Source organism: Ambystoma mexicanum, chromosome 4p (genome assembly GCF_040938575.1).
Source record: "Ambystoma mexicanum isolate Mex_15411 chromosome 4p, UKY_AmexF1_1, whole genome shotgun sequence".
Classification (NCBI taxonomy): domain Eukaryota; kingdom Metazoa; phylum Chordata; class Amphibia; order Caudata; family Ambystomatidae; genus Ambystoma; species Ambystoma mexicanum.
The window spans coordinates 1164647622-1164675421 of record NC_090927.1 but is presented as its reverse complement, the minus strand read 5'-3'; the positions used below and the strand labels follow the sequence as shown (position 1 = coordinate 1164675421).

The 27800-nt window shown below is 44.1% G+C and overlaps 1 protein-coding gene across 17 annotated transcripts in view; it reads left to right on the top strand.

Moving 5' to 3' along the window:
• Window positions 1–27800, top strand: part of SYNE1 (spectrin repeat containing nuclear envelope protein 1) — a 1651720-nt gene that overhangs the window by 504925 nt on the left and 1118995 nt on the right. For 13 of the 17 annotated variants that reach the window (XM_069606781.1, XM_069606782.1, XM_069606785.1 and 10 more), the window contains 5 exons: window positions 3806–3826; window positions 6698–6790; window positions 12167–12345; window positions 19512–19708; window positions 24534–24643. In XM_069606781.1, the coding sequence (XP_069462882.1) occupies window positions 3806–3826; window positions 6698–6790; window positions 12167–12345; window positions 19512–19708; window positions 24534–24643 (600 nt within the window). The remainder of the gene's footprint in view (window positions 1–3805; window positions 3827–6697; window positions 6791–12166; window positions 12346–19511; window positions 19709–24533; window positions 24644–27800) is intronic. The other 4 variants (XM_069606789.1, XM_069606783.1, XM_069606790.1 and 1 more) reach the window with 1 other exon arrangement.

The window sequence follows — 27800 nt, the reverse complement described above, 5'->3', positions numbered from 1 at the left end:
ATAACTCCCTGTGGTACGGCCCTCGGGCTAGGTCTATAAAGCATAAGTGTGTATGTAAGTTGCTTGCTATATTTCGAAATACAAAAATTGACAAAGTCAACCATTTTGTCTGGGGGGGCAGCCTTCATGCCAGAAGGAGAAGGTCACAGGAAAGGAGTGTTCTGCCATGGCCCCACTCACTTCATAGGCTCCCTTCATTGTGTACGGCTTCTGGCATGTCATCTCTCACATATCGTTAACAAAGTACTTATCTCCATCTATTTAGCGCTACCCTGCCACTGAAAAGTTGGCATTAATAGTGGTGCAATGTGCCAAATATGAACCAAAACTAATGGTACCACCAAGACTGCGCCTGTGAGCCAAAACTACACAGCCTTACTAAGTTTATTTTACATTTATAAAGCTCTCACACAGCCCACAGGCATCAAGGCGCTGTTACAGGAATTGTTTTTTTTTTTTAGTTGCGTTTTTTTTTTGTCTTAGTTACGTATTTATAACACGTTTAAACACGGACCCGGGGATCGAACCTGTTGTTACTTGTGTCGTCTTGCTTCCAAAACGCACACGCTGCCGCTGAGCTATCCTCCGGGGACAAGTTGGTGCTGAATTGCCTCCAACGAGTCAAACATCATGGTGCTGTTGAATCGCCACCTATGTCACCACCAATTAGCCAAAACTAATAGTGGATGCTCAGGGCCACTTGAGCCACAACTAATGGTGCTGCTAAAGCACAAGCTTTGAGCCAAAAGTAATAGTGCTACTCGAATGCCATCTCTGCCAAACCTAATGGTGGTACTAAAGCACCAACAATGAGCCAAAACTAATTGCGGTGATAAATAACCACATAATGAGCCAAAGGTAATCGTGGTGCTAAAGCACCACTTGGCCAAAGCTAAGCAGCCTAAGGACACCTGTGCGCTTTTCTACCTCCACGATTCCATCGCTCTATACATACTCAATTTGAGTATTTTGCCTCCGACGAGCCATGTCTAATTAATACAAATATGGTGTTGCTGCCTGGGCGACAGGCCGTATCAGCGACTCCGGAAAGAGAATACAGATAACACTGGGTACTCTGCCTGACTGATTCTGCTCCATCCTGGACGACATAGCTACAGGAGCAGTGGCAGGGATATCAAAGAATTTGGTAGTGGACACCCTGTGCACCTGCCGACACTCTCACGAGAGACACTATTTGAGAGTCTCCTGGGAAGTAGAAAGCGAGCACCTGAATTTCCACGCCCCTCTGCCACCAGCCTCCCGATATAGTGTTTGTCATAGGTGACATGTTAGGCATTAAACCCTTGTATAACAAACATGCCGCCTAGTACAGTCATCCCTGGGCGTTATGGCAAGTAAAGGCCAGCCTCAAGAGAGACTTCTTCTCCATCACACAGCGGTGCCGACAGCCAGCAAGAGTTCTGTTGAGACTTCTGTGATGAGGCCTCACCAAAATGAGTCACATTGACACCAACTGATGTTCCAAGGTTGCTTATTTAGGATTGTTACAGAAATGTTGGGCTTGGTTGGTATCGCCATAAATGTTATGGCCAACTGGGGTCTTGGGGAATTTGGCACTAGAGCCGCCCCCCCTCTCTCTATTCCCTTAGTGTTGCCCCTCCCTAGTACAAGGGTCCATAACTGGGATAATTGGTACAGCTCGGGGGCACCTATCTGTATCTTTCTTTGGACTCAAGGTGACTTCCCTAAGGCCTTAGCTGCCTGGCTCCCTGGGAATCTTCTAAGATTCCTTCACCTAACCCCGAAAAGTGTTGTAGACGAGTTGTGGGGTGGTGCCTCATGTGGTTCAAGTCACTTGCCACACATACACATCCTCACCTTGCCGTTCTCTGCTGCTGTCCCACTGTGTTCTCCTCCCCACCATGCTTCTATCCCTGTGATATTGCACTCTGTCTACCTACCTCCACCATGAGATGTTCCCTTGCTTCCTTCTCCTCCTTCATTCTTTATCTCCCAAGTTCCACTACCTCCTACTGCCAAGCTACTACTCCACCTACTACTACCTCTCTCCTCTGGTACCACCGCCTCTAGCGCACAACCGCTTCTCTTTACTACCCCTTCTCCTCTTCTGCTTCAACTGCTATAATTACTGCTACTCCTCTGCTACCACTGCTCCTCTGCTGTTACCACTGCTACTACCACCCTCAAAGCCAACCATGAATCTTCTACCACTACCAACACCTCTACTACTTCCACCACCACTCACTGTCACTACGACTCACTACCTCCCTACTAGTCTCGGGAGGATAGCTCAGGGGCAACATGCTCGCATTGGAAGCAAGATGACACGGAGCAACACAGGTTCGATCCCCGGGTGCACGCTTAGAAACCTTTGTGTATTAAGCGCGTTATGAATAACCTATCATATCATACTACTTCACGCTCTCATGCACACTCACTCCACAGAACCTGTCTTTCCAACCACTTCCGTATTCCTTCTCGCCATCAACCTCTGGTCTTTTGGTGGTCCTCCCTCCATCTCCTGATATCACCCACACGAAACCCTTTTAAAACTCGTTCTAATATAACCTCAACCCCCCCGCACCAACCCACTGCATTGGCCATCTCTCCCGAGCTAATCAACTTACCTGACCTCAGGACGTGTGGCATGGAAGGGCTTGGGAGTCTTTAGCAGGGCTTTAAGACCTGCCCCCTTTTCTACACTGCCTACCGCGTTCCTGGCATGGGCAACCCAACGGCCCATAGGGAACTGCTGTTCCCTTTTGACGTGGTCTCTCTGTAATCCTCTTTTATGTATTATTAATGACATCCCTGATGGGCAAGTGAGTTCTCTCTCTTTACGTGCGTGTTCCTGCTGATGGCGCCTGCTGGAGCCCGGCTCACAATTCTCCTCCAGCCTCCCTCTTCCTCCCTGGTCGCTTTGCCTCTCCTCCTTCTGGGCCGCCAGCTGTTCATGCCTGCGCCATGACCAGCCCTCCTTCACTGCTCCTGCTTGTCCTTACTCTCATGACTCTTTCCTGTGTGCACCCAAAGCTCCAAAAGACAACACAAGAGATGGCGTAATGGGGCCTTCCAGCGAATCAGGAAGCTTGGAATGGGTGCTTTACCTTAGGGTATACCCTGCGTTACAAGCGGGAGGCAGCCATCTTGCCTGCCGGGTCAAAGCTCCACTCTCGCCCACGCCAAACCATATAAATCATCCCCCATCCCCGCACCACCCCCTCACTTATCTGTGGCCGCAGTGATATCTTGCCTGCTGTCCCACCCTTCCCCTCAGCATCAATGGGTGCCATGAAAAGGAAGGCACTGCACGCAATTCCCTTCTCCCTTGTCTATGGAGTCCATCTGTTTTGTAGGTTTTTTTTAAAGTGGAGAAACAGCAACCATGCCATTTCTGAACTATTAGCTCCCCGGGAAAGCATGCCGGACAACTAATAGCAATAAACCCTTTAATGAGGGGGGCACTACCAGCTCCGGAAATGGCCCTTGCTTGCCTTGGACTTGAAACTCAGGCCATTGGGCCATTCCCTGACCAGGTAATTCCTCTCTATCTCTAGGTTTATAGTTTCATTTAAAACGATTATGTCTTGTGACTAAAAGTAGCAGAGAGCGAGAGGGTAGGCGAGGGCATGTTCCCGGTGCTTTGCCAGACTGAAGGTCTTTTGCGCTGTAAAGCTGCCTGCTGCATGCGCTCTGCTAGAAGTGCTGGCCATGTGACATGTAAAGAGCATTGTGACCAGAGTGAACACATGCACATATGAAATGTACAGGCCCGGTTTATATAATGTGTTGCCCTTTTTCCTGTCTCTGCTTTCCGTGGCAGTCTGTGTACAGAGGATCTCCGGTCAGTACCACATTTGTCGGCCATTTTGAATAGCAGGAAAATACTTGCCCATGTGCAGTCCCCCGTGTTGCACTCCAGAGGTGGCTGCAGGCACAACTGTTTGAAAAATGTTTATTTTGCAAATCCCCCATTGCTCTTTCAAACAAAACAGATATCATCGATTGGTCCTCCCTAGAAATGCTGATTTTCTTTCATATCCAATGTTTTGCAAACCGAATTCTTTAAAAAACGTTTTTTTTATATTTCCAAACAAATCAGATTGTTAGTTTTAATCCCAGTCTCTAAAACCAACCATGCCTGCTTGTAATTAACCCTTTGCATGCTCTATACTCATGTATTATGTAACATAACTTTCCATTTTACATTACATCACCTAACTTTAGAACACAGAAAATGAGGATCAATATCGCGCTGGTCACTATTGATTGCAAGACCTGAATTGTAATGATGGTTACATGTCTTTATACCCAAGTAATTTATAAAGAATGCACATATATCCAATATTTTTTAACGAAAAGATTTATAGGCAGTGCACTTTTTTGAAAGTTATTTTTTTTGGGGGGCGGGTGGGTCCCTCCAATCCCCCTTTTCCCACCCCTGAAAACCCACCCCAACCGTTTCCCAAAAATATTTAACCCTTTATACCACCCCTAAATGCATTCTCTATCAAATATTTTGTTTAAAAAAATTCGATAAACGTTCAGAAATGTGATATCAAGACTGCATAGCGTAATTATCTGCCATATTGCCTGTCCAGGAGAGCAGCTGCTGCTTAGTAACACAGATTGGCAATGGCTGAATTTAGCGATGCACTGCTCCCGAACCCGTTAGAGTGGTCAAAGGTTCTGCCAATTTGAGCTACTTTTTTGTAATTACAAGACATTTGCCCACTCAGATCCCTAAATATATTTAAACTAACTGCATGTCTGAGTCGAGGGGCAGCACATGCCAACTTTACAGAGAATGGGAAAGCTGAAGGGGTTCTCCTTGCTTCTTATCTGCAAACATTGCTTTTGCTATGAACATAAAACTAACCCTTTGAAAGGGAGTGTTTGTCCAGGCCTGCTTGCGGCATGTTGGATGGGGAACTCCTTTAGATTAGGAAACTGAGAAAGAGCTGCCTCCCACACGGCCAACAGATGGTGCTGTGCTTCAAGAGGAAGCCATCTGGCAGGGCTTTGAAAACAGATGCAGGCCAAGCAGTCTACATGGCATCTGTTCTCAGCACCAGGAGGCGCCCCCAAAGGGTGAAAGCGAACTCTGCAATTAGCAGCAGTAAATGGTCACTTACCTGCAGACATCTCATCCAGGCCCATCATGGTCCCACACGCACGCGTTCCAGGTATGTGGATGCGTAGGAAGTGGCCACCATCCTACAATGGTAACTTGTACCTTTCCTCTGAGTTTGGCGAGAGGCGAGAAGCTGTATAGGATGACTACCTCATTTGACAGCAGATCACAGAGGAATCAGGGGACCTGGGATGGATCTTTCGTCAGTGGTTCCCAAAAAGATTTCTTTCAGTGTGGTTACATTGAGGGCCTTTTAGGATTTATCCATGACTGAGCCACTTGTGTTTGCATTTTTGGCTTATGCCACTGTTTGACCACGAACAGGCCACGGTGAATGGTTACCTGATTTGATGGCTAGTGTTTGGAAGAAAAAGGAGACTGGCTAGAATAGTACAGGATGGAGGGCATAAAAGGGGCATGTTCGAGCTCAGCCAAACCAAGTCATAGCTGATTAAAAGGACCTGTTTACTCTGCATCAAGTCAATTGGCCCTGTTGGTCTAAGAAGAAACCTTTCTGCAGAGTGCTGGGATCATGGCCTAAGCATATGCTGCATAGCTATAGGTTCTGCAGGACATTAGCACATGTGGCCACTTCCCCTCCCATCCTCAGCTGATGCTGCTTTCCTCTTTCTCACGAGCCAGCCTTGCACGGACCAGCCTCAGACATCCAAGCATCAGCATAGTCCAGAAACCCCCGGAAACTTGAAATAGAAATGATACGGGGTGTGGCTCAATCTAGAACAATCTGAACCTGTTATTCCCAAAGGAAGTATAGAAGTGAGAAAGGTCGTCTTCATTAGAAGAAAATGACAATCAATTTATTGATTTAAAAAGTTATTGCTTAAAGCACAGGGCTAGCTGAAAAGCAGCGGAGCGCTGTACACAACGCGGCTAGTCAGCATTTGGGCTGGCAGCGCCACAGTACTAGAAGTTGAGGTCTGTGCTTCGGTCTGCGTGTCCCTTGGGATTAGTCCTTGGTCAAGTGTTGTTGGAAAAGCTATGCTTTGAGAGATTTGCGAAATTGGAGAATTGTGGCGCGAAAATCTATGTCCATGACACTTACGGGGTTCATAAGTACTGCAGCCCTGAAACTGAAAGTCTTTCAGGACCTTTGCATTACAATTAGAGAGCCACATTTCCTGGTGTTTTTTTGTTGTATGAATTTAATTTTTAAGCGATTTGGTTGTTTTATTGCTGTTTCTTTATTTGTTCATTTTCATTTTTTTTTTATTAATACATGTTCTTTTCCAAAAGCATTCATGTAGGGTGTTCATAGTGGGAATGAATCCGGTTCAGGCTGTATTGTGTTTTCGATTCTGTACGGTTTGACTTGCACTTTCACATTACACATTACACTGAGAGTTGCCTACTTTAGGCAGTCCCATAACGTAAACAAAAACCATTCTGATATTAGAAAATATCAATTCCATGCTGTTCACATCGGAGGTGCAACGCCATCGAAATAATGCACAGGATTCAGATGCTCCTTAGAACAAGTAATGCATAACCTAGTGAAAAGGGACACTTATCATGTTCCATCCGTACATTGTTGAAACAACTTATTTGCTGTTCCCTTTACAGATAAAACTGGTCAACATTAATTCTACTGACATCGCTGATGGGAGGCCCTCTATCGTGCTCGGCTTGATGTGGACCGTCATTCTGTATTTTCAGGTAAATCAGCTTTGCCTTCTCCGTGATGTGTTCCAACATATGTGGATCTGTGCTGCAGCTTCCAGCAGAGCGGTTTCAGGATGGTGTTGCGAGCTGCATACCAACATCTGTGCCTCCTAGACTGGGGCTAGAAGACCCGACGACGTTGCCGTCTACATGAAGAGACTGTGATTATTATAAGCACGCGCTTGTCATACAAGAAGAGTGTGTTTTTGGTCTGTAGAGAGCGTATACACTGTTAATAACAAAAAATAAATAACAGCATTTTCAGTGACACCTGAATAACGACAGAAATGTCGACATTTTTTATAATAGTATACGTGGGAGGTGGGGTAAGGAAAAAAACGGGTGGGGCGGTTAGTAAAGCAGGGGTACCGGGCAGTTGGTGGAGGGCCAAATAAAGAAAAAATAAACATTAAAAATGTTTTTGTTATTTGGGTGTCACTAAAAATGTATGTAGTTGTTTATGGTGTCGTTTCAAACACATGGAACCGTAGAGAGATGCACACTGATTTGCCCTTCTGACTGTACGGTATTGTTTGTGGTAGGATAACCTAACCCAACCATCGAAGCTAGCTTTCCACACATTGCATGCACATGTATTTGAAAGAATCATATTCACACGTGCACACATGGAAACATTCCTACCGTTTTAAATGGATCAATTAAAAGAAGGAAATGAACCTACTGAGAACATTTCATAGTAGATGGACTGCGGGCGGGAATCAAAGAGCACGTTGGATGCCTCGAGAGCTTGCAAGTCACCTATAAATGCAGGAGAGACGAAAGCCCACGGGTATTGCCTGATTTTGACTTCATTCACCTTTCGGTGCATCCCTCAGCTTGACCAGCATTCTCGCTACCCAGGGGTATTCAGCTTGGCATTAGTCGAGGCTGGCATGAGGGACCGCATTCAAGGCCATTGTCATTTTCTCCTGTATGAACCTGCGTGTCATTAGCCAGATGGTCTGACACCTTACTCCAGAAAAGTGACATCTTGGAGTCCATTTATTCATAAACATCTTTCACACGAACCCGCCCAATTGGCTGCTCCCCAAATCGTGTCTTCTGACATGTCTGCATCCTTCTTCAGTGTCCCATGTGCAAGACCTTCTCTGTTGTGTTGTCTGTCCCGGAACCTGCCAGGGACGCCTTCTACGTCCGCTCTTTGGACGCCTCTCTGACTGAAGCGTAATGCAGCAGGGCCTCCCTCAGTACTTTACATCTATCCATCAGAGTACAGAGCATGGACCTCCTCGCCAGGCTCTGCTGTGACAGATCTCTGTAGAGGAATAGAATCCCAATCTAGTCACTGTGATCTGCACTCTGCCGCTTCAATAGAATTCTATACAGTTATCTTTACACCTAAAGAATCTTTTGTCCTTAAAACATGGCAAAGTAACAGATGGCCACAGGAACACTTTTTTTGTGTATTGCAAATCTTCATAATCCCCTGTATGGCTTGAAAGTTCTGATATATGAGACAGGACAACTTTTTAAGTGGGCCACATATTTGTGCCAGTGCTGTCACGCAACTAGTCCTTCTTCAGGGCTCCATGAGAGGTTTGATTGGACATACCATGATTTCCTCATTTGAAGACAATATCCCTGAGAAGGGGAGATGGGGGATCCCACACCCCTTCTCTTCCCTGGCTATAACTCACGCTAGCATAGAACAGTTTACCATTTACCAATGATTATATGTGTATTAATGTATACCTTCATAATAAGTTGAGGAAAGCCCTGTCCTCAATAATGGATTGCTTTTTGGAAATTGTTCTGCTCATTTGGATTTTTTATCACCCAATCATATGCATTCACATTATTTGTCTAGCCCATGAAACAGTTATTTTGCACAATTAAAACCATCAAACCGCTCTGCAAAAGGCCTGACCCAAGCGTCTTCTTTCATCTTTCGAGTTGATTTGACTCTATAAGGGGGTCCTTCAGTGAGTGGACATACTAGGCCTGCATTATTGATGGCAGCCATTTATATTTCAGGGTGGGTTAAATAAAATGACTGACTATGGCACAATGGGGCAACGTACAAGATACACAATAGTGTGTCAAAATAGCTACTTTAAGAAATAGGGATTAATTAATTAATCTTTTATAAGGTGCTTAATACCAGAGACCAGTCTCTAAGCACGAGACCGGGATTCAAACCTGTGTTGCTCTGGGTTGTTTTGTTTCCAAGACAAATGAGCTATCATCCCAGGATGCAGAATAACCACCCTCGGCCTGTGCAAAACAAGGGATTAAGTATCTTTCCACTGTCATTTAGACAGGTGCAGCACCAGCAAGAAGTTACTACCGTTTTTAGTTGCCAAGAATTATCCATTAAAAAGGGGAAAACGTTCTTCTGTCTCCCTATTTCGTAAAGCAGGGTTTTGATTACATCTTAATTTCTTTATTGTTTAATACATATTTCTTTTGTATACTTTTTTCTTGAAGTAAAACATTTTGATTCCTTTTCACATTGTGGTAACTCTCATAAATTCACGATGAAAAGACTGTTTCATAGACAGCTCTGCCCTCCTGATATTCGGGTCTCAATTAATCATGGTGTCTTTACAAATAGTTCATGTTAACATACTACGTCTCTGTATGCCATCAGTTGGCGAGAGTCTTCCCCTGGTTGACCCCAGCATTCACAACAGTGGTGTGTGCTAAGGCACGCTGCCTTTGCAGGTTGGCTGTGCCATTACATTGCAATAACTTCAAAAGCAGGCAAGGATGTGCTGCCTGGTAGGTTGGCTACTTGCAGGCTTCATATCTCCAATCACTTCCCTAGTCAGCAGTTATACCCACAAACCGACAACAGTGCAACTGATGATCAAAATGCACTCATCAAAGAGCATTCAGAGACTTGCTCATAAACTGCTAGTTGGAATCCCAGTAAAAAGAAAGATTCATTCTTGCTTTTAGTGTTGTTTTAAGTGGCAGAATCCAACAAAGTCTGTGTGTCTAAAGGTCCAGACCAGAAAAGGTCTTGGTGTCAATTGTGTGAGATGGACCCATAGCCTCTGGGTGGATCCTTGCGAAAGTATTGCTGTCCTTCATTGCCTTGAATATGCTAATCGCTGGATGCTTGAGTGTAAAATCAGCCCAGACAAATAAGTCGGGCTCATTATAAGTTTGGCGGTGCAGGGAAAAAGCGGTGGTAATTCCGCTACTGCCACTTTTCCTGTACCGCCAAACTATAGGTTTGCCGGCGGGGAGGCCCGATTTACCTCCAGCCAAGAGCTGGAGGTAAGTCAGGCACCCCAATGGCAAAACACAGCCGGTATTACCGGTACCAGTACTAGCGGTGCCGGTAATACGAACAACCCCCCATGGAGTCCTATGGACTCCATGGAATGTGGATTAACATACCGTTGCCGGCACCTTAATCGGCCCGTAATTGCATCAGATCAGGCACCAGTAACGCTAATACCGTTTGCCAGTATTCCACCGTATTTACCAGTGGGATACTGGCAAAAATATAATGAGGGCCATTGTTTCATTACGTTGTGAACTCCTTTAAACGCTACTGCCTACCAGGAAGTAAGTCTTTAGCCACATCAAAGGTCGCTGATGTGTTCTGGAGCAACTTTTGCCATCACATGTCAACCACAAATATATTATGCACCAGAGACTTCTGATAAGATATGATTGTAAAATCACCTGGTGAACATTCCAGCAACACATGAAGCAGCTAAAGAGAGAGATATGCCTGCTTACATGCAATAGGGATTCATGATTTTTACAGGAAGTGATCACATATACTGTGTCAAAGTTGCGGCAGGAAAGCTAACAGTGATCATGTGTAAAGATATGATATCATAGGTTATTTATAGTGTGCTTAATACCCAGGGGTTTCTAAGCGCAGACCCAGGGATCAAACCTGTGTTGCTCGGTGTCTTCTTGCTTGCAAGGCGAGCATGCTGCCCCTAAGCTATCCTCCTGATGAACAAGCAGTGGCGCTGTAGGAACCCATTAGCACCCTTGGGGATGAGCAACCAATCCTAAAACTTACCAACTTGTACAGCATAACCCTTTGTTCCAAAGCAGCTGTTGGATGCTCATGCCCTCTGCCTACTCTACCCAAAGTTCCTCCAATTCAAACTAAAATGCCTTCCCTTTATCCACTGATGATGATGCCACTGCAGCCGCTTCACAAGCCCCTTCCACTGTTATATCCCACTCCTACTCTGGCTCTGTTTACTGCCATGAAAATGGAAGAGGGATTCTGGCCAGAGTACCAGCCACCAATTCCTTGGTGGTCATTTTATTTGTAGCCTTTCACCCTTTGCCCCTTAGGCAATAAAGTCCTGAGTTGCTTTTTAGGCAGTTAGGGGCCCTTAATCCTCAGTAATGGCCCTTGCTTCACTCTGTCCATTACTTCAGGCTGGTGGGCTGTCAACAGCTTGCACGGCTCACCAACCTAGGCTTCATTGCCATATGACGGACTAATTGAGGCTGCATAGACTTAGTGGTACAACTGTAGCCCCGTTGCTCAACCATTGGTGTGACACTTGGATTAGGAGATCAAAGAAAACATAATGTAGGTAGTTTGAGGGTAAATAAGTTCAGAACAAGGGATGGACGGATAGATACACTTACAACGAAAAGAACCAGTTAAGTAAAATAGTTGTAGTAAAAGAGTTGTATCTACAAAAGAAAGCGTGCCACCCTTTTTCTCTCATTCAAGGCAAAATAGGCAAGTTGATCCTGGTGATTCTGGAAGAGGCCGGCCCTAGCGCTATATTTTTCTCTCTAAACTCCAAATACAACATAAGTTCGGAACTGTTGGTTCTTTAAAAAAAAAATCTGATCTATCCTGCACAACAATACATTTGTGGGTAAAAAATCAAGCCGGCAATTTTGAGAAATTGTTTTCTGATAATCCCTTTTCCCTAGGAAAATCCCCATTCGAAAAAAGTGAAAGAAATACCTTTTTCAACTTCTTATAACATTTGAAGCTATGCTTGAATTCTTTGCAAAGTTTCTGGGCTTCCTTGACAAATTTGGTAAAGATGGATTGCAGTTCATTTACAAACAAGTGATCCTAGCTTCAGTACCTGCACACCAATCACTTTTTAACAAATGTCATATCCTATAGTTTTGGCATTGAGAGCTATTTTTGAGAAATAAGTGAGCACTGTGAAGTAGCTATGCGGTGTCAGTCAATGTTTGCTTTGTAGTGTGGGGCAACTACAGTGAGATGTACACATATTTATTTTAGCTTAATGCTGCTCTATCCAACTTTTGTCGGCTTTACCAGACTTATTTTTCAATAGAGCTTTCGCGGTATCGTGGTGTTTTTGTTAGATAGGACATGTAGACTGGCATCATTCAAGATTGTTCATATTTAATGCGTTTTTAATCCTACAGATTGAAGAATTGACCAGCAACCTCCCGCAGTTGCAGTCTCTGTCCAGTAGCGCGTCTTCTGTGGACAGCGTGGTCAGTTCAGAGGCTACCAGCCCACCCACCAAACGCAAAGTGATGACTAAAATCCAAGGCGGCGCCAAGAAAGCTTTGCTGAAGTGGGTGCAGTACACAGCGGCCAAGTAAGTAATCCCTAACAATGATTAAGCTTGATGCACTTTGGTAGAGGATCAGATGACTTAATTGGGCTTCAAGGCGCTTAGGTTGCCAAATCATAACTGAGCCAAGGTATGCTAAACCATGCTACCTTAATGAAGCCTTGGGCAAGTAATCAGATTTGAAGGCATGCAAAAATGGTGCTGGCTCAGGAATGTTTGGAAGGGCATGTGATCTTTACATTGCTAATTGGGTATTATTACCCGGCGGGGTAAGGGGTTAGAGGGGCCCTCCAAGCCCATGAGGAGACTCAGAAGCGGGAGGATGCCATCTCCCCCGCCAGTTCTTAGTAAGTGTGCCTCCCGCACCTCCTTCCCCTCCTTCCCCAACCCCAATTTCCACCCCCCCTACCGAATATCCACACCCCCTCCCCACTTACCTTGCGCTCCTTCGTCCCTCGCTGGTGCTGGGTACACTCTGTGTTCCTGGTGCAGCTCTGTCTCAGCAATTGCCACCATGGAAAGGGAGAAGGGACTGCATGTAGTTCCCTTCCCCCTGATCCATGGCGGCCATAATGTTTTATCGTTTTTTTCAAGTAGAGAGTCAGCAAATGAACAATTTCTCAACTTGCAAAGAAATTATTATTACTATTGGAACTGTTAATATTCCAGTACAATGTGCCGGGATACTAATAGCAATGCACCCCTCGCCGAGGGGAAATTACTGGTCAGCCCGGTCTGGTAATGCCCCCCCCCCCCAGCTTGGGATGTATTGCTTAAGCCAACAATTATTTTAAATAAGAATGCCTGCCACAAATAGGACATGCATCTATTTTAAACCAGAATATCATTTGTTTATGTAAAAGAACAGATGATATCCAATTACTGCTACTAGCATAGTCTGCATCTCCCGCAGTGCATACACTATTTTAAAATAGACCTTCAGCAGACAGGCCGCAATGGACCTAGAAGTAAGGGATCGTATTATGTTATCTTCAGAAGAAACCCCAGAGTAGTCTGATCGTGCATATGGCACCCTCTGGACCTAGACACCTATCATGCAGTCTCTTCCAATAGTTAACGCTGCATAAACACTTCAAAGGTATTTTTTGTCATTGCCGATGAGCTTAAGTGGGTGGTAACCAAACTTAATCACAGATTTCTTCTGACACTGTAGGCAAAGATTCACATTAAGGATTATTACAAGGAGCGTGGAACTTGGCAGCTACTTCCCAAATACCCGCCAAGGGGTGCTATTATCGAGGGGTGTCGTGCTGAGCAGCACCACTCAAGCAAATCCCTCTCATAGAATCGCTGGGGCAGAACTCCGGCTGCTCTTGAGGAGCACCATACAATTCACAAGGAAGTTACTTTGAGTAGTAACTTTGACTATCTTCTGGCTTACTAGGTCTATGCCTGGAGACATTCAGAGTTACTCGTTGAGGATTCTTTGCCCATCAGATAGCTCTAGTGGGATTATGTTTGGAGTGAGTCAAAGTTACTCATAGTTACTTTCGGTGAATCAAATTTACCATGGAATGATCAGAAAAAAAAGACCTACTATAATGACCGAATTCTGTTTGATCGAATTGTTCTTTAATAATGGGGGAGGGGGGAGGTACTTTTGTATTCGATCATTTCTGCAGGTACCATTCATTGCTAGTATGTTACTGTTTTGCAGCTCAATGTGGATTCTTACCTTTTAAATGCAAATGTGTCTTTAGCGTTTGCTTGTTTAGTAGTTGGGGGCTTGTTCTTCTCAGAGCACCTTGAACCACCTGAAGGTCCTGATGCATTCAGCCGCTAGGGTCATCACAACCAGCCCATGGCACAGACGTATCACCCTGGCTCTTTGCAAATGGCACTGGCTCAGTGTTAAGGCCAGATTCAGATGTAGGATGGTGACACTTACCCATAGGACTAAATAAGGCAAATCCACTGTATCGGAAGGATGAGGTTGCCTGTTATTGCCATGCCCGCTTTCCCAGATCCAGCAACATGGGCACCTTTGTAATGATAATGATGAGTTCATTCATATAGCGCTTTCACCAAATTGCCGTATATATAACATTTTACATACAGTCATCAGCCAACTGAATTTGGTACTCCTTTATCAGCCCTCGGAAGGATCAACGGCTAAGCTGGCCCTGCCAGGATGGGAACCTTTGACCTGCAGATCAAACACAGATCGCAACAGCAAATGCTGAACCTGCTGAGCTGCCTTACCGGCATACGTAATCCCGCACTTCAGAAGCTCTGGGGCCTTTTTTAGATCCTTCCATGCTCAGGCAGTGAAGGCCTGGACCTCTGTCTCTGACCGCTGACTTGATGTGTTTTAGATGCAAACTAAAAACTTTACTGTTCTAGATGAATTACGTGCCATCCTTAAATTTTTTCTGCATATTTATGCCCGAATGGTTCTTAATCCTACAAATGGAAAAAAATTGCTGCATTATCAAAAAGAATTTCCTTCAGCACTAGGAGGGTCTCTCCGATCAAATATCTGCAAGAAAAGGACACCATACTAATGACGTTTGAAGCTTGGGCTACACCCAAACGAGGCTCGTCTTTCCATCCCTGATAGTCCCTTCTGCCACTGCTCTTCAAATATATGCATTACCCTCGTGCCAGAATCAATGACGTTTAGAGCATGAGTTATGGCATGTATGCCTATGACTCCCAGATTCACCTCAAGCTGGGGTAAGGATGTGGGAAACATGGGCATAAACGTGAGATCCTGTGCCCAATAGCTTGCATCCTTTTCCAATTACCTGCTCAGCCATTGGTCCACCTCAACGCCCTGTCACAGGATCTCCTAGCCTGGTTACAGGCTTGAACCACTCCCTCACATCCAAAACAAACTCCAGTTGCCAAGAGCAGGGACTTCCCACGTATGCTTCCCCTCCTCCAATCGCCTCGCAGCATTGAATTAGTGTTCACAGTGGCCGCATCCTGGCGGAATTACTGCAGCAACACAAATATACAAGGTTTCCTCCCAGAAAAATACACTTTTGCTTATCTTCCGGTATGCAGAGCTCGAACTCACTGGACAAACCTAGACGCTGTTGAACATGGCAGGGCGCTTATAGGTTTACTACCATGTGCGGTGGCACCAATGGTAAAATAGGTCAAACAGAGAAGGGTAAGCACGCGCTGCTTCTGTAGGTCATTAGTGACAATGATCCTGGGAGTGAGCTTCTTCGCCCTTCCCTTTGGACCCGCGAGCCATGCGCACACGTGAAGTGACTGCCGTGCTGACCATGCACCAGGAGTTACGCCGAATGACCATAGCAACTGGAAAGTGTTTCCTGACAGCCCCCGCCCACCATTGCCTCCTTCCTGCCCATGGCATTTCCAAGGGGACCTCTCTGTATCTTGGGACACCAGGCACGTTTCCCTGAGGAATGTTACCTCTTCTAGTCTGGCGCAAGCCTTACCAAAAATCATGTAGGATGTTTTTTCCAAATTACTCTGACACTAGATCAGACCTATTCTAGCCATAGGTTTTGCTAGAATTCAGGCCACAGTTAGACGGCAGCGAACACAAAATAAGCATTATTAGCGAAATTAAGACATGCAGCAGGTGTCCAATTCAACGAGCTAATTTCTGACAAAACTGAAATCTACCTCTGCTGCGGGTGTTGTTATAACAGGCATTCAGGTGCAGGAATCAGGATAAAACAAAATGGAGGTTAAAAGGAAGCCGTGTGGTTTTCAAATGAGCCAGTCGACGGGCCTGGAAAATACAACAAAACATGGCCTACTTCTTGTCAACTTGAAAGAGATTTGGCAAATGAAATGCTGTTTCATTACTTGATCGCACTGTCCGATTATATATCAAAGCATTCGGTGCAGTCATCCTTTAGATTTGGAAAGGAGGCGCTTTGCGGGGAATCTTCAAGGAAAGTGTTGTGAGGCAGTATTGCGAACCACGAGGCTTTGAACAAAGATTATAGTCACGGAGTCACTGTAGCAAAATTATTGGGGCGGGGTGTTTACATTTGAATATATCAGAGAGAACAATTGTTACATTTTGGCACAAATTGAATTTTTTCAAAACTAACCTTTTTATCAGGGATTTGCATAACAATGTCTTTTTTTTAATTACAAACATGAATTTTATGGTCAATAGTTGTTCTTGGGTAGTGGTGTGATCGAACTGGAAAACATACCCTGTTGCCTAATCTCATATTTTACCACACTGCAGACCGATTAAGTCAGTGAGACATGTATCCTTATGCCTTCCCTGACACATTAGAACAGTCGAAGTGTTCAGATTCACTTGCCATGACTCTGGGTCGCACTAACGGGTTCGCTATCGAAGCTTCACGTATAGGCCTCGCTGGTAGTCAGGAAACTGAGCAGTGTGGGGGGAACGGTGTCCTGACTCCTGTCACAAGTTAGTAGGTGATTTTTAAAGAGAAAAAAGTTTTCAGTCATCGCTAGACGGATACAATCACAGGAGCCAGAGAAAAAGGGCGCATGTCTGTTGTGGGCGGTGAAGAAAATATACACGACCCAGAGAGAAAAAATGAATTGGCCTAGTCTATTTGGACATTAGGTTTCTGTTTAAGGATTGATTCCACCACATCTATCTACATCCCCGGAGTTGGTACACAGGGATTTGGTATGGCTTACTCAAGGCCATGAGAGGGGCAAGAAAAAGTGATTTTGCTTTACGTCCTGAGGAAGGTCCTAAGAAGAAAAGGACACTATTTTTTGTCCATAAGTGACAGAAACACGTGTCGACGACCACACTAACTGTTTGTAAATTATAAAATAAACTGTATGTGACCCTAGTAATAAGGGCAGGGTCCGAGAAAACAGATACGGAATAGTGATTTGTGAATATTGCTGTAGGATTGAACTGTCAGTACACCATGTATAGTTGGCCATTATGGTTTTATGTATGGAAGTATGAATGAGGGACTGGGAGTTTAGTTGCCTGAGTTGTAAGAAATGTGTGTCTTTTTTCCTGTATAAATGTAAATGTTGTTTTAAGGAAACATACAGATAGATGGTTATTTATTTGTGATTCATTTAATACATTTTGTATTGATTTAGACAGCGAGTTGTGTCATCCCGATCCACTGGTCCAACCCTCCCTTTATGTTTGCCTCGCTGGTAGCCAGACTGCATTTTCATACTCCTAACTGAACTGGTCCAGATATTATTACAAATGCTCAAGTCTCTATCGGAGGCAAGTTATCTTGGTGCAAATAGCAAAAGTGAGTGATTCGTGAGCATCAGTAGAGGTTGTGTTAATTTGAAGATGAGCATATATTTTGTAGCATCGTTTTGCTACATGTGTGTGTGTGCCTGTGTGCATGTATCCTTTGAAAGTGTGCCTAGAGATCGGATTGCTGTGAACAAACAACGTGCTAATGAACTCTCCCCACCTGTGCATATGTGACTGTAAGTGCCCTGTGGGTTATAATGCATGTGCACACCTCCTGGAAGTGGTCACTTATAGTGTTCTCTATGCATTACTATGTAGCCATTACTATTTCTCACATGCACTGGACTAAGAAAATCAATGCTTTGCATATTAACATGACTGAGTGCATGGTGAGGGCCTGATACCTTGTTCCTGGTGTTACTGATTTTTGTTACATTTGGACCGTGCAGGAGGAGAAGGCAGCGGGGGTAAGTGCAGCCTGGAATAGCTTTACGGATAACTGCTCCGCATTGTCACACTTCTAACACAGTTCTATCATGTGTGTAATAAATCCGACCACCCTTTGCCTATTGCTTGTATGTGGAAAATAGCTTGTGGGTGTTACAATAGGCCAGTGACTGCAAACCATTTAAAGCAAACACTGCTGCAGCTGCTTCCTCTAAGCTTTGTAACCCCTGACCTCTACTGCACTCCCCCCTATATTTAATAATCTCCTTCTTTGAGTGGTTCTGCAGTGTCTATTAGCACTTTGTGCAGTGCCTTCGCTTTTGTGTTCATGTGTATACGTGTGAGGCAGCTGTGTGCATGTGTGTGCATTGGTGTGTCTGTGTGTGCATTTGTGTTTTTGTCAGTGTTTGTCTACAAGGGGGCTTTATGTGTCATTGCAGGTGTGTGTGTTTGCATGAGTGTTTATGTCCACAATGGGTTTTATGTGTGTGTTTGTGTAGGAGGAGACTGTGTGTGTGCTTGTGTGTGCATTTGTGTTTGTGTGGGTGTTTGTGGTTACAAGGAGCCTTATGTGTGCTCTTGTGTATGACTCGTCTGTGTGTGTTAGTCTACATGTATGCATTCTTTGTGGGTTTGTATAGGAGGAGGTGTGTGTGCGCGCCTAGGAAAATACAACATATTCTGTGCCGCATATTCACGCCGGTGTGGTGACGTAACTCGTCATTGTAAACACCTCTTTATAATGCCACCATTTCAGTGTAAGAGCTCTATCTTTTTATTTTAATTTCTTAAAAAGCAGTGCCGCCATTCTGCCGTAGACCCCCAAATGCGCCCGCCTCATGCATTATTTTGTGGGCTTCAGTTATGTGCAGATTTCTGATGCCAACCGAGCTCTTTAAAGTGCTGCTGCTTTCATATTGCGGTTTGCACTTGCCCAGAAGTGACCCACTTGTTCTGCCTGTCGTGCAGACACTCTAAGTTTCCATCAATGCATCAGAGTAATGCTGGGACGATTTCTGCATGCATCACTGAATGCGGTGTAAGTGGCTCAGGTTGGCTTGCATGCTGCAAGCATATGTGTTGTCACTTTCGATTTGTTCACTGTATGCATAGCTTGATCCTTGTCACATGCGTCAATCACAATATATAATTATAATTAGTTATTTATAACTCACTTAATACCGAAGAGGTTACTAAGCGCAGACCCGGGATTCAAACCTATGTTGCTCTGCAGCGTCTTGCTTTTAAGACGAGAGCGTTGCCACGAGCTATACTACCCCTGTCATGGAATGTGGCATCTGAACACCTTCTTCCTTCCAATGTCAAAATACTGCCATATAGGCTTGACAAGTATGATTGGCTCGCTGTCTTTCCCATTCTTTTCCATCCTTCTCCATCAGCATGCCTGGAATTCAATAGTTTCTCAGGTACACTGTGCCCATCAGTTCATTTAATTAAGTTGGTCAAGACAAGCCTCCAAAATCCCCAGGACCTTGTATAAGGCATGCTTATTACCCGGTCATTTATAGGGAGCAATAACCTTTTCGTATTTCTATTCCGTTTCAAGGAGAGTTGGGATCGAAGTAAGAGATTTTGGAGCGAGCTGGAGGAACGGCATTGCCTTTCACTCTGTGATCTTTGCCATTCGGCCCGATTTGGTGGACATGGAGAAGTTGCACGGGAGACCCAACAAGGTCAACCTGGAGGAGGCCTTTGCGATTGCGGAAAGAGAGCTGGGGATACCACGGCTGCTTGATCCTGAAGGTAAGTTGCCCGCCTGTACACTTATTAATCAGAGGAGCATGCACACGCAACAGTGATGTTTGGATTGATGATAGAGGTCCTTCTCAATTCAGCAGAACATATCAGTGTCTTCACAGGCTCCATTTGTTCGGTTTCCCTGGTAGCTTAGCTTTCGAAGACTCCCAAAATGAATAGAACTACTTATCTGCTTTGAAATTGTAGGGACAAAAACAATAAAGGTGCAAGTGAGCCAAGGTCAGCCTTTTACAGCCCTCAGAGAATTTGGGGATCTTTGGTTAAATTTAACAACAACAGACTTTATTCAGCTCAACCCATAAAAGTGTAATTCATAACAAATGTCTGCATGAATGAGACGATACACACAGAGGCAGCGGGGTATTGCTCGGGCACTTAACTCGGGCGGCAGTGACGTTGCCGTTTGCATCAGATCAAAGCCGAGGTGTATATCGCCGTTAGCACCGCGAGGAACACACACAGGTTGCGAAATAGAATTGTAAAAAAAAAAACAAAAAAAGTTACTTAGCTTTTAGTCAATCCGGCAATACCTTCTATGGGACAGGGAGTCTATTTTCAGTGTTCATTGCGTCATCAAAACTGAAAATGTATTCCCTCTCCCACAGACGACTTTGACTGACTGAAGGTAAGAATGTTTCTTTTTTTATTACAGTTCCCATTAGCACCTTGCGTGTGTTTACTCGTGGGTGCTAAAGGTGCTCCGGGGAAGCTAGGGCGAGCAAAGGAGGGACAGGGCAACGGGCACGCAGCTGTGGGAAAACTCCCTGATTGGCTAGCACCCCTCCCCAGGCTGCTACTAATAGTTCTAGCAACACCCCAAATAATATCCCAATAGATTTTCCAAAGAGCGAAAGAAATGCTAATATTAATCATGCACATGAAGTACAGATAAAGGGTATGAAAGAGCTAGGAGGGGAAAAGCTCTGAAATATAATAATTATTTTCCTAGAGTCTTGCTTATATTCTTCGATCGGTGAATGCCATTTTCCATTTTCAAAAGGCAGTCAGTTCAATTTTTTATTCAATTTCAGCAAGTGAATTTTTCGTGGCAGTCGCCATCCAATGGGGAGGACATTGGGCCTTATTTCGACCCTCCTGGTATCCAGGTGGTAAACCTGCCAGGATATCGGCAAATGCTATTAGCGTTTCCAGCATTCGGTCTGGCAGCATTACCACCGGATTACGAGTGTCGGAGTGATGGTGTAAATCCCCCTTCATGGAGTTCCATAGGACTCCATGGGGGGAGGGGGGGATTTGCCAGCATTACCGGCACCAGCAATACCCGTGCTGGTAATAATGTCATTTTTTGCCAGTAAGGCACCTGCCTTCTGTAGAGGAGCAGATGTACACGTCATCTGTAGCTCCCGCCCCCTCACCTCCGTCATACTGGAACATCAGTAGAAGAACCCTATGTGTGTCACCAGGTATTGTACGATATGCACTCAGACAACCATATCGAATGTACCCACAAACTGAAAGGGTAGTGGGAGAGTTGCTGGAACCACTAAGCTTTAAAGAGCTGTAAAGAAAATCTGACAGCTGCAAAGTGACATCATGAAGCAAAGACATAATGACACACTGAAACGATACGCAAATACTTAAAGAATGAAGATGTAACTGAAGTAACAAGAGAAATATGAAGACATCATGTGCACCAAACAAATAAGTGAGTAGAGATTAAGTGAATGTCCATATGCAGAAACGCAAGATAGATGAGACATATAGAAGCTTGTGGTAGAGGAAAATGTCACCTGACTAATGCGGCTATGAGAAAAATATGGACAGCAGGCTCATGTTGAAACCAATCAAGCTACCTCCGAGACAGGCCAGGGCAGCAGAGACAGGAGCTGCTGGAAAAACAGCTATGTGTAAGGAATAAAGAGGAGTCTATTGGCCTGGGATCAATGATGCCACATCAAGAAATAATTGCAAAGCATCCCATACTCCACTCTCATATTACCTAAGGAAAAAGGTGGGGCTGGTTACCCGGATTTGTACGAAAACTATCAGCAGCCCAGTTCAGAGCCTTGGTAGATCACTTAAGAGAGAGTGTGTGTAGACAGTGGGTCCCTCTAGAGAATCTGAATTTTGCCCCTGTCAACCTGGGAGAGTGGTTGTGGGTACCTCAGAGGAGCCACCTGCCACAGAGAATTTGCACACATCCAGTGCTCTTGGTACTCACCATTTAGTGGTTTTTGGTCACCCCCTATCAGAGATATGATAATGTACCCCTCTAGACTCCAATCATGTTATGAGTCTGGCCTGGTTAGGGCTGGCCAGGTGTGCAAAGGAGGGAAATTCTATTTGAAACCCGAACTCGAGAGTGTTTTGATTCTGGCTCCCATTCCTCAGATAAATACTCCGAACACTCAGAGACAACGGTTGGCTAACACCAGCTCACCAGCGAGATGGATGTCTGGCAGGTCATACACAGGGCGGTCTGGTCTTCATTCATAGCAACTCAGTACAAGATCATAACAACAGATGCCTGTATCGGTGGCACCTAACCCCCTCAAGGCTCTTAAAGGTACTCTAATATTAGTCTATGTTGGAGACTGTGGTTTGAATTGTACATACAGATCTATGTGAATATTGAGACGGCCGAAAATGTGGATTTTTTTTTAACCCTTTACACCACATCTATATGCGGAGGAGACCCCCCATAGCTCCCCCATATTATTAAACTCTAAACCTCCCCACATATAAATGTGGTGTAAGGGGGGGAAGGGTTAAAAAAAAGTCTGCATTTTCGGCCGTCGCATTTCCCAGGTCGACATTTTTGTACGATTCCTTACATACTGGTACATGTGGTGGGAATGTCCATAGTGACAAGTTTTTGGAAAGAGGTGTTAGAGTGGGTAGAAGGCATGGATGGGATACACAGGCAATTGGTCCTGTTTGGTGTTGAAACACGAGGAGACTCATTTTTGTACTCCCTCACATGCAAAGGAATTTGCTCCTGGTGGCCAGAGTATGTTTAACTCTCCAACGGAAGACGAGGCACCTCCCCACACAAAGAGAGCGGCTGAGGAAAGCGTATGAAATATACGAGATGGAAAGCCTCCCAGAAATATTACCAGAGACTAATGCGCATGGCGACATGGCTCCCCTTCCTGGAATATTATAATGCATGCAAATCAGTGTCTAGTGCATAGCCCTCACCATGTGAATGTGTAACGCCAAAGGGACCACTGAAAACTACGGCTTGTCGGCTCCCTCGCAGGGCACTTGTGAACAGCCACGGAAATCGCCCCTGTCTCTGCATTTGAGAAGACCCTTGGTCCCGTTCTCCACCCATTTTTTTGTGTCCAGCTTCCTAACTTGCATCGTCCTAATAGGGGGAAGGCGGGTGGGGTAGGTTTCTATCTGAAAGGGGACAGTATTGGCATACTGACAGGATAGTGACTATTAGTTTGCAAAGCTCATAATGATTTTTTTTAATTTATTTTTGTATTCCTTTGCTTAATGTGTGTTTAGAATTGTTGTGTGCTGGATCTGGTCTGATAATTTAACAGTTTCGTTGAACTCTTCATGGATAATCTTTTTTTTTTTTGTGTGAAGTCGATGTGGATTACTATGCTGTGTGAAACCTTTAATAAGAACATATCTTAAAAAAAATAATAATAATAAATGGCTGGCCAGTTTGACTAGCATTTCCGGCAGGAAGAAGATGAGACTATTTTAGATCCAATGCTGAATGAACTAGGGGACCGGAAACAACTACAGATGTAGCGAGAGTGCTACCTTTAGGATTCGGTGTGTGTGGGAAGCCGCTGGCAAGGGTCCATGCCTATTAAACAAGGGCATCCATGCGAAGCATCGATCAGAAAGGTGTCTGTACCCATTATCAATGGGATCCCACGCGCGGGGTTATGTCGGTTTCATTTGTCCTTCTGTTGTGTTTTCATTTTCATTCTAAATACCCTAGTACAGAATATCATAGCAAATTATAATTTAATAGCAATTGTTAGGGACGAGTTGGAAGAGAGATAAGATTGCTACGGATAAGTAATTCCTTTTTTGCCTGATGAGCTGCAAGATCATCAGAGCTGTTGGACAGTAGGTTTAGCTCTTGCCCGCAATGCGCTGGCACCAGGTGCTCAGTCGCATGTGTTATGGTTATGTGCGGTGGCACCCACACACTGGAGCTGAGTCTAGGATCCTTTGTGAATGGGGGAAAAATACCATTACTGCGGCCCCATCACTGCGACTGCCGAAAATGCTGACTTTTGAATAAAAAATTGACCCCCCCTTTACACCACATATATATGTGGGAGTGGGGTATGGTATATAATACAAGTAGGGTGGATATGGGGGGTCTCCCCCCGCATATACATGTGGTGTACAAGGGGTCCAAATAAAAAATAAAGTCAGCATTTTCGAGGTCGCAGTAATGGGGGGTTGTGGTAACAACATAGATTCCGAATGGGGATCATGTCATCACTGCGGGGGTAAAAATGCTGAATGCTGTCAGATCTTGAGTGCTGTGTCTGATCGCCTGTTTGATGAAAAGAAAGCACCAAGGGAAATGTTTACATGTAAGGCTTATTTGTGCCAGGAAATGTTCTGTGAACACTTAGCAAACCCACCCCTCAATAATTACAATGGCTGGCAGATTTATATGCAATGCTGCTCTGAAGGTGCGTGATGTATTTATTAGTATCTAGGCCAATCAGGCCCTGGGTGTGTGTGTGTGTGTGTGTTTCAGTGGGAGGAATATCTCTGTCTACCAAATTTTGGAAGAGACAATTTTTCTAACTTGCTTGTTTTTAGTTAGTCTGCCTTTCTCATGTTGTCCATTCCCTTTAAGACGTGGATGTGGATAAGCCAGATGAAAAGTCCATCATGACTTATGTGGCGCAGTTCCTGAAACTCTACCCCGACCCCCATCACACAGCAAGCGGTGGACAAGAAGATGATGTGAGTTTTCTATATCTTCTGTCCTGATCTTTGAATATAAATGATGTTAAAAGACGCATTGCCCATTTACTCCTAGCAGTGTGATGCAGGGATCCTTTTCACCTGTTAATCCAATACTTTTAGATTTTTAAAGTGTGGGGTGAGATTCTTTTTATACATTGCGGTACTACTGACATAGCCATCATATTTTCCATTAAAATGTTTGCTTGGCTTCTTTTCTCTAAACGTTTGGAGAAAAGCTGTTTAGGGTAGAACTATAATGTCTACGCAAAACACTACCATGTTTTTGCTTTCTAATTGTGAGTATAATTAGATACCACTGTTAGACATTTCTAACCAATGATTTTTGTGTACCAGAGTTTCAATACATTGCTCATGTTAAAGGGACAGCTTCAATAACCCGATGATATATGTGACACGCAGCTCCATATCTTTATCTCTAGCTTAGCGGTAAAGGGTTTTGGAACTTTGTTGAATAGTTCTCAAAATATAACGCCTTCATTACAATTGCAATTGTGGCAGCGAGATTATTCACGGCATGAGAATGGTTGAATCAAGCAGTCCCATCTTCTTACTGCTGTTGGTATATTAAACTTTGTGCTTGCTTTTAATTTGAAGACACTGGTACAATGCCCAGGGTCTCAATTTCTTTATATATAGCTCACAATATCTGTTTATCAAACATCATGATTGCATGACAGATTTAGCAATCTTATGTTATAACCAAAGAAAAATCTCTTTAAAGGAAATTGACTTTTTTAATGCTTAGTAGAGTGAACTGGAAATCCACCCTGTCCACGATTATTTCTGCAGTGTGCAGTTGAACATTTTACCCCATTGACCTCTCCTATTGGGCGGAATTCGGCCGAATGCAAGAGGTCGAAAGGTCCAGCCAATAGGGTGCCGAAATACTTCACCCAATAAGGGAACCGTAATGTTAGTCACTCTTTGATTGGCTTAAAAGCCCGCCGCAATGGAATCTGGGGAAAATTCTGCCAACTTTGGTTTCTGGTGCCTAATTTCTTCGATATATTCAGACAATGTTTTTTTAATTAGAATGTTTTCTTTTCTCATATTTCATTGCTATAACATATTAGTATGATTGTGAACCACTTCACAATATGCTGCAGTTGCATTTGTGTGTTAGTTCTGTATCTGCATGGAACCTGTGGAAATCCTGAAGCAGATTCATCACCTTGGGACCACATTGATGTCTCATGGCTTTAGTATTGTTTTGCTACCAAAATGGATACATATCTACTTACCCCCTGCACACCTTTGCCTCACATGTTCCCAATCCATGCATTTAACACTGAAATGGAGTGGACAAAACGCTTTTTATGAGCTAGGAGCCACATTTTTAACCAAACACTAAAGAAACCACCTTCATTGTTAAACAAATCTTCCTTAAATGGCACTCATTTCTTTATTTACAATTCTATGGCTATTCAAGTAAGCATTTGGTAAACGTTAATATTTCATATTATCATTGTATGTACCCGCGCAACCATTTTTTTTATATCATCCCCTAGTTAATAAAAATAACACATTTTTAAACAAAATATTGTGTATGTATGTTTACATTTAAGATAACAGGACATGTTTACATACAGTTCCAAAAAATCTAAAAGGTTGTACTTATAGCTTTCTTTGAAGAAACCCAAACCCCAAAATGTTTCAGTTCCCTTCTGTTGGGAACCTTCTTCAGGGGGGAATTACTCAGCCAAAAGGGGGAAAAACTGTATATTTTGCTTTTAAGGAAAGAATGTTTTTTTTTAATTCTTCAACTTTACTGTTTTACATCCAGTGAAGTACCTATGTTTCATTAGGTGGGGCTAGGCACATTATGTCAGTTCATTTGGGGGGTCACCTTAACCATTCTTCTCAACTTTGCCTGCACATAATTAAATATATCTTGAGGTGTTGAAAGTTAACAATACAAAATGCTCTTTTATGGTGAGAATTGATTTTTACTTTGATATGTCTGTTAGAAGAGAGGGTCTTGTTTGTTTTATTTGAAATGGCATTTGTGTAAAAAAAAACATAATTTTCTATAACCTGAGTTTTTGTGACTTAGGGCCTCATTACACGGATGGCGGAGAACCATGGCGCTATTAGCGCCATGGTTCATGCCGGTAAAATACCGGCACCGCCTTGGCGGAAAGGGGAATTACCGCCCCATTCCAAGGTTGGCGGGGCGGTAATTCCCCCTTCCACCATTGCCCTTCCCCATTTTTGCCCCATAGGGCATAATGGGAATGGGGAAGGCGCTAATTACGGTACCGCAAATTGCGGTACCGTAATTAGCTCCCTGGGTCCCTTTGCGGGGTGGTTTTTAACGCCTGCAAAAAGCAGGGGTTAAATTCCCCAACGCGCAAAGGGACCTCGTAGTAAGGCGGTAAGGATTTACCGGTACCGGTAAAATACCGGTACCGGTAAACCCTTACCGCCATCCGTGTAATGAGGCCCTTAGTGTTTATTTAGGGATCGCTACAATTAAGTGGTTGGCCAGGTACACAAGATGATAACAGTATACTCTAATTAAGCAAATACTTCTATAGCCATAGAATTGTAATGAAAAAAATGAGTGCCATATCAGGAAGATTTGTACCATGCAAAGTTAATTTGTTGTGTTTGGTTTTAGGATTGCCTGATTCAAGCCCTTCCTGATAATCGGGCCTGTCCCAAAATGTCTTAAGTAACTTTTCGAAACCAGTGCTAGCAGCTCATAAACATAACATAACAGGAAGTGTAGGCACTGGGAAAAAAGCATTTCCTATCAGCCATTGGAAAATTCAGTTCATTTCCAATCATCCGAGACATGGGCTATGATAGGATAATGCTGAGCCTTAGCATTCTGTTATGAGTTTTTATAACAAATCCCGCCTTTATCTGCCGCATGAAGGCATCACAGCTGTCGGGCTAGCATCTGAAAGTGTCCAATTCCTGCTGGCCTTTTTTTAGTCCTCACTCTGTATAAAGGAAAGGAAGGAGTCCCTCTTGTGGGGAGCATATTTTCATTCCACCAAGCCAATGCAGCATTTGGGGCTTTTCAAAAGCATTGCTCCCTCTCAGAGAACTGCTGGGCGGCCACATGGCCTACTGTCTGCATCTCTCCTGTGATTTCAATTCCCGAGCAGAGGTTCAGATGGATCAA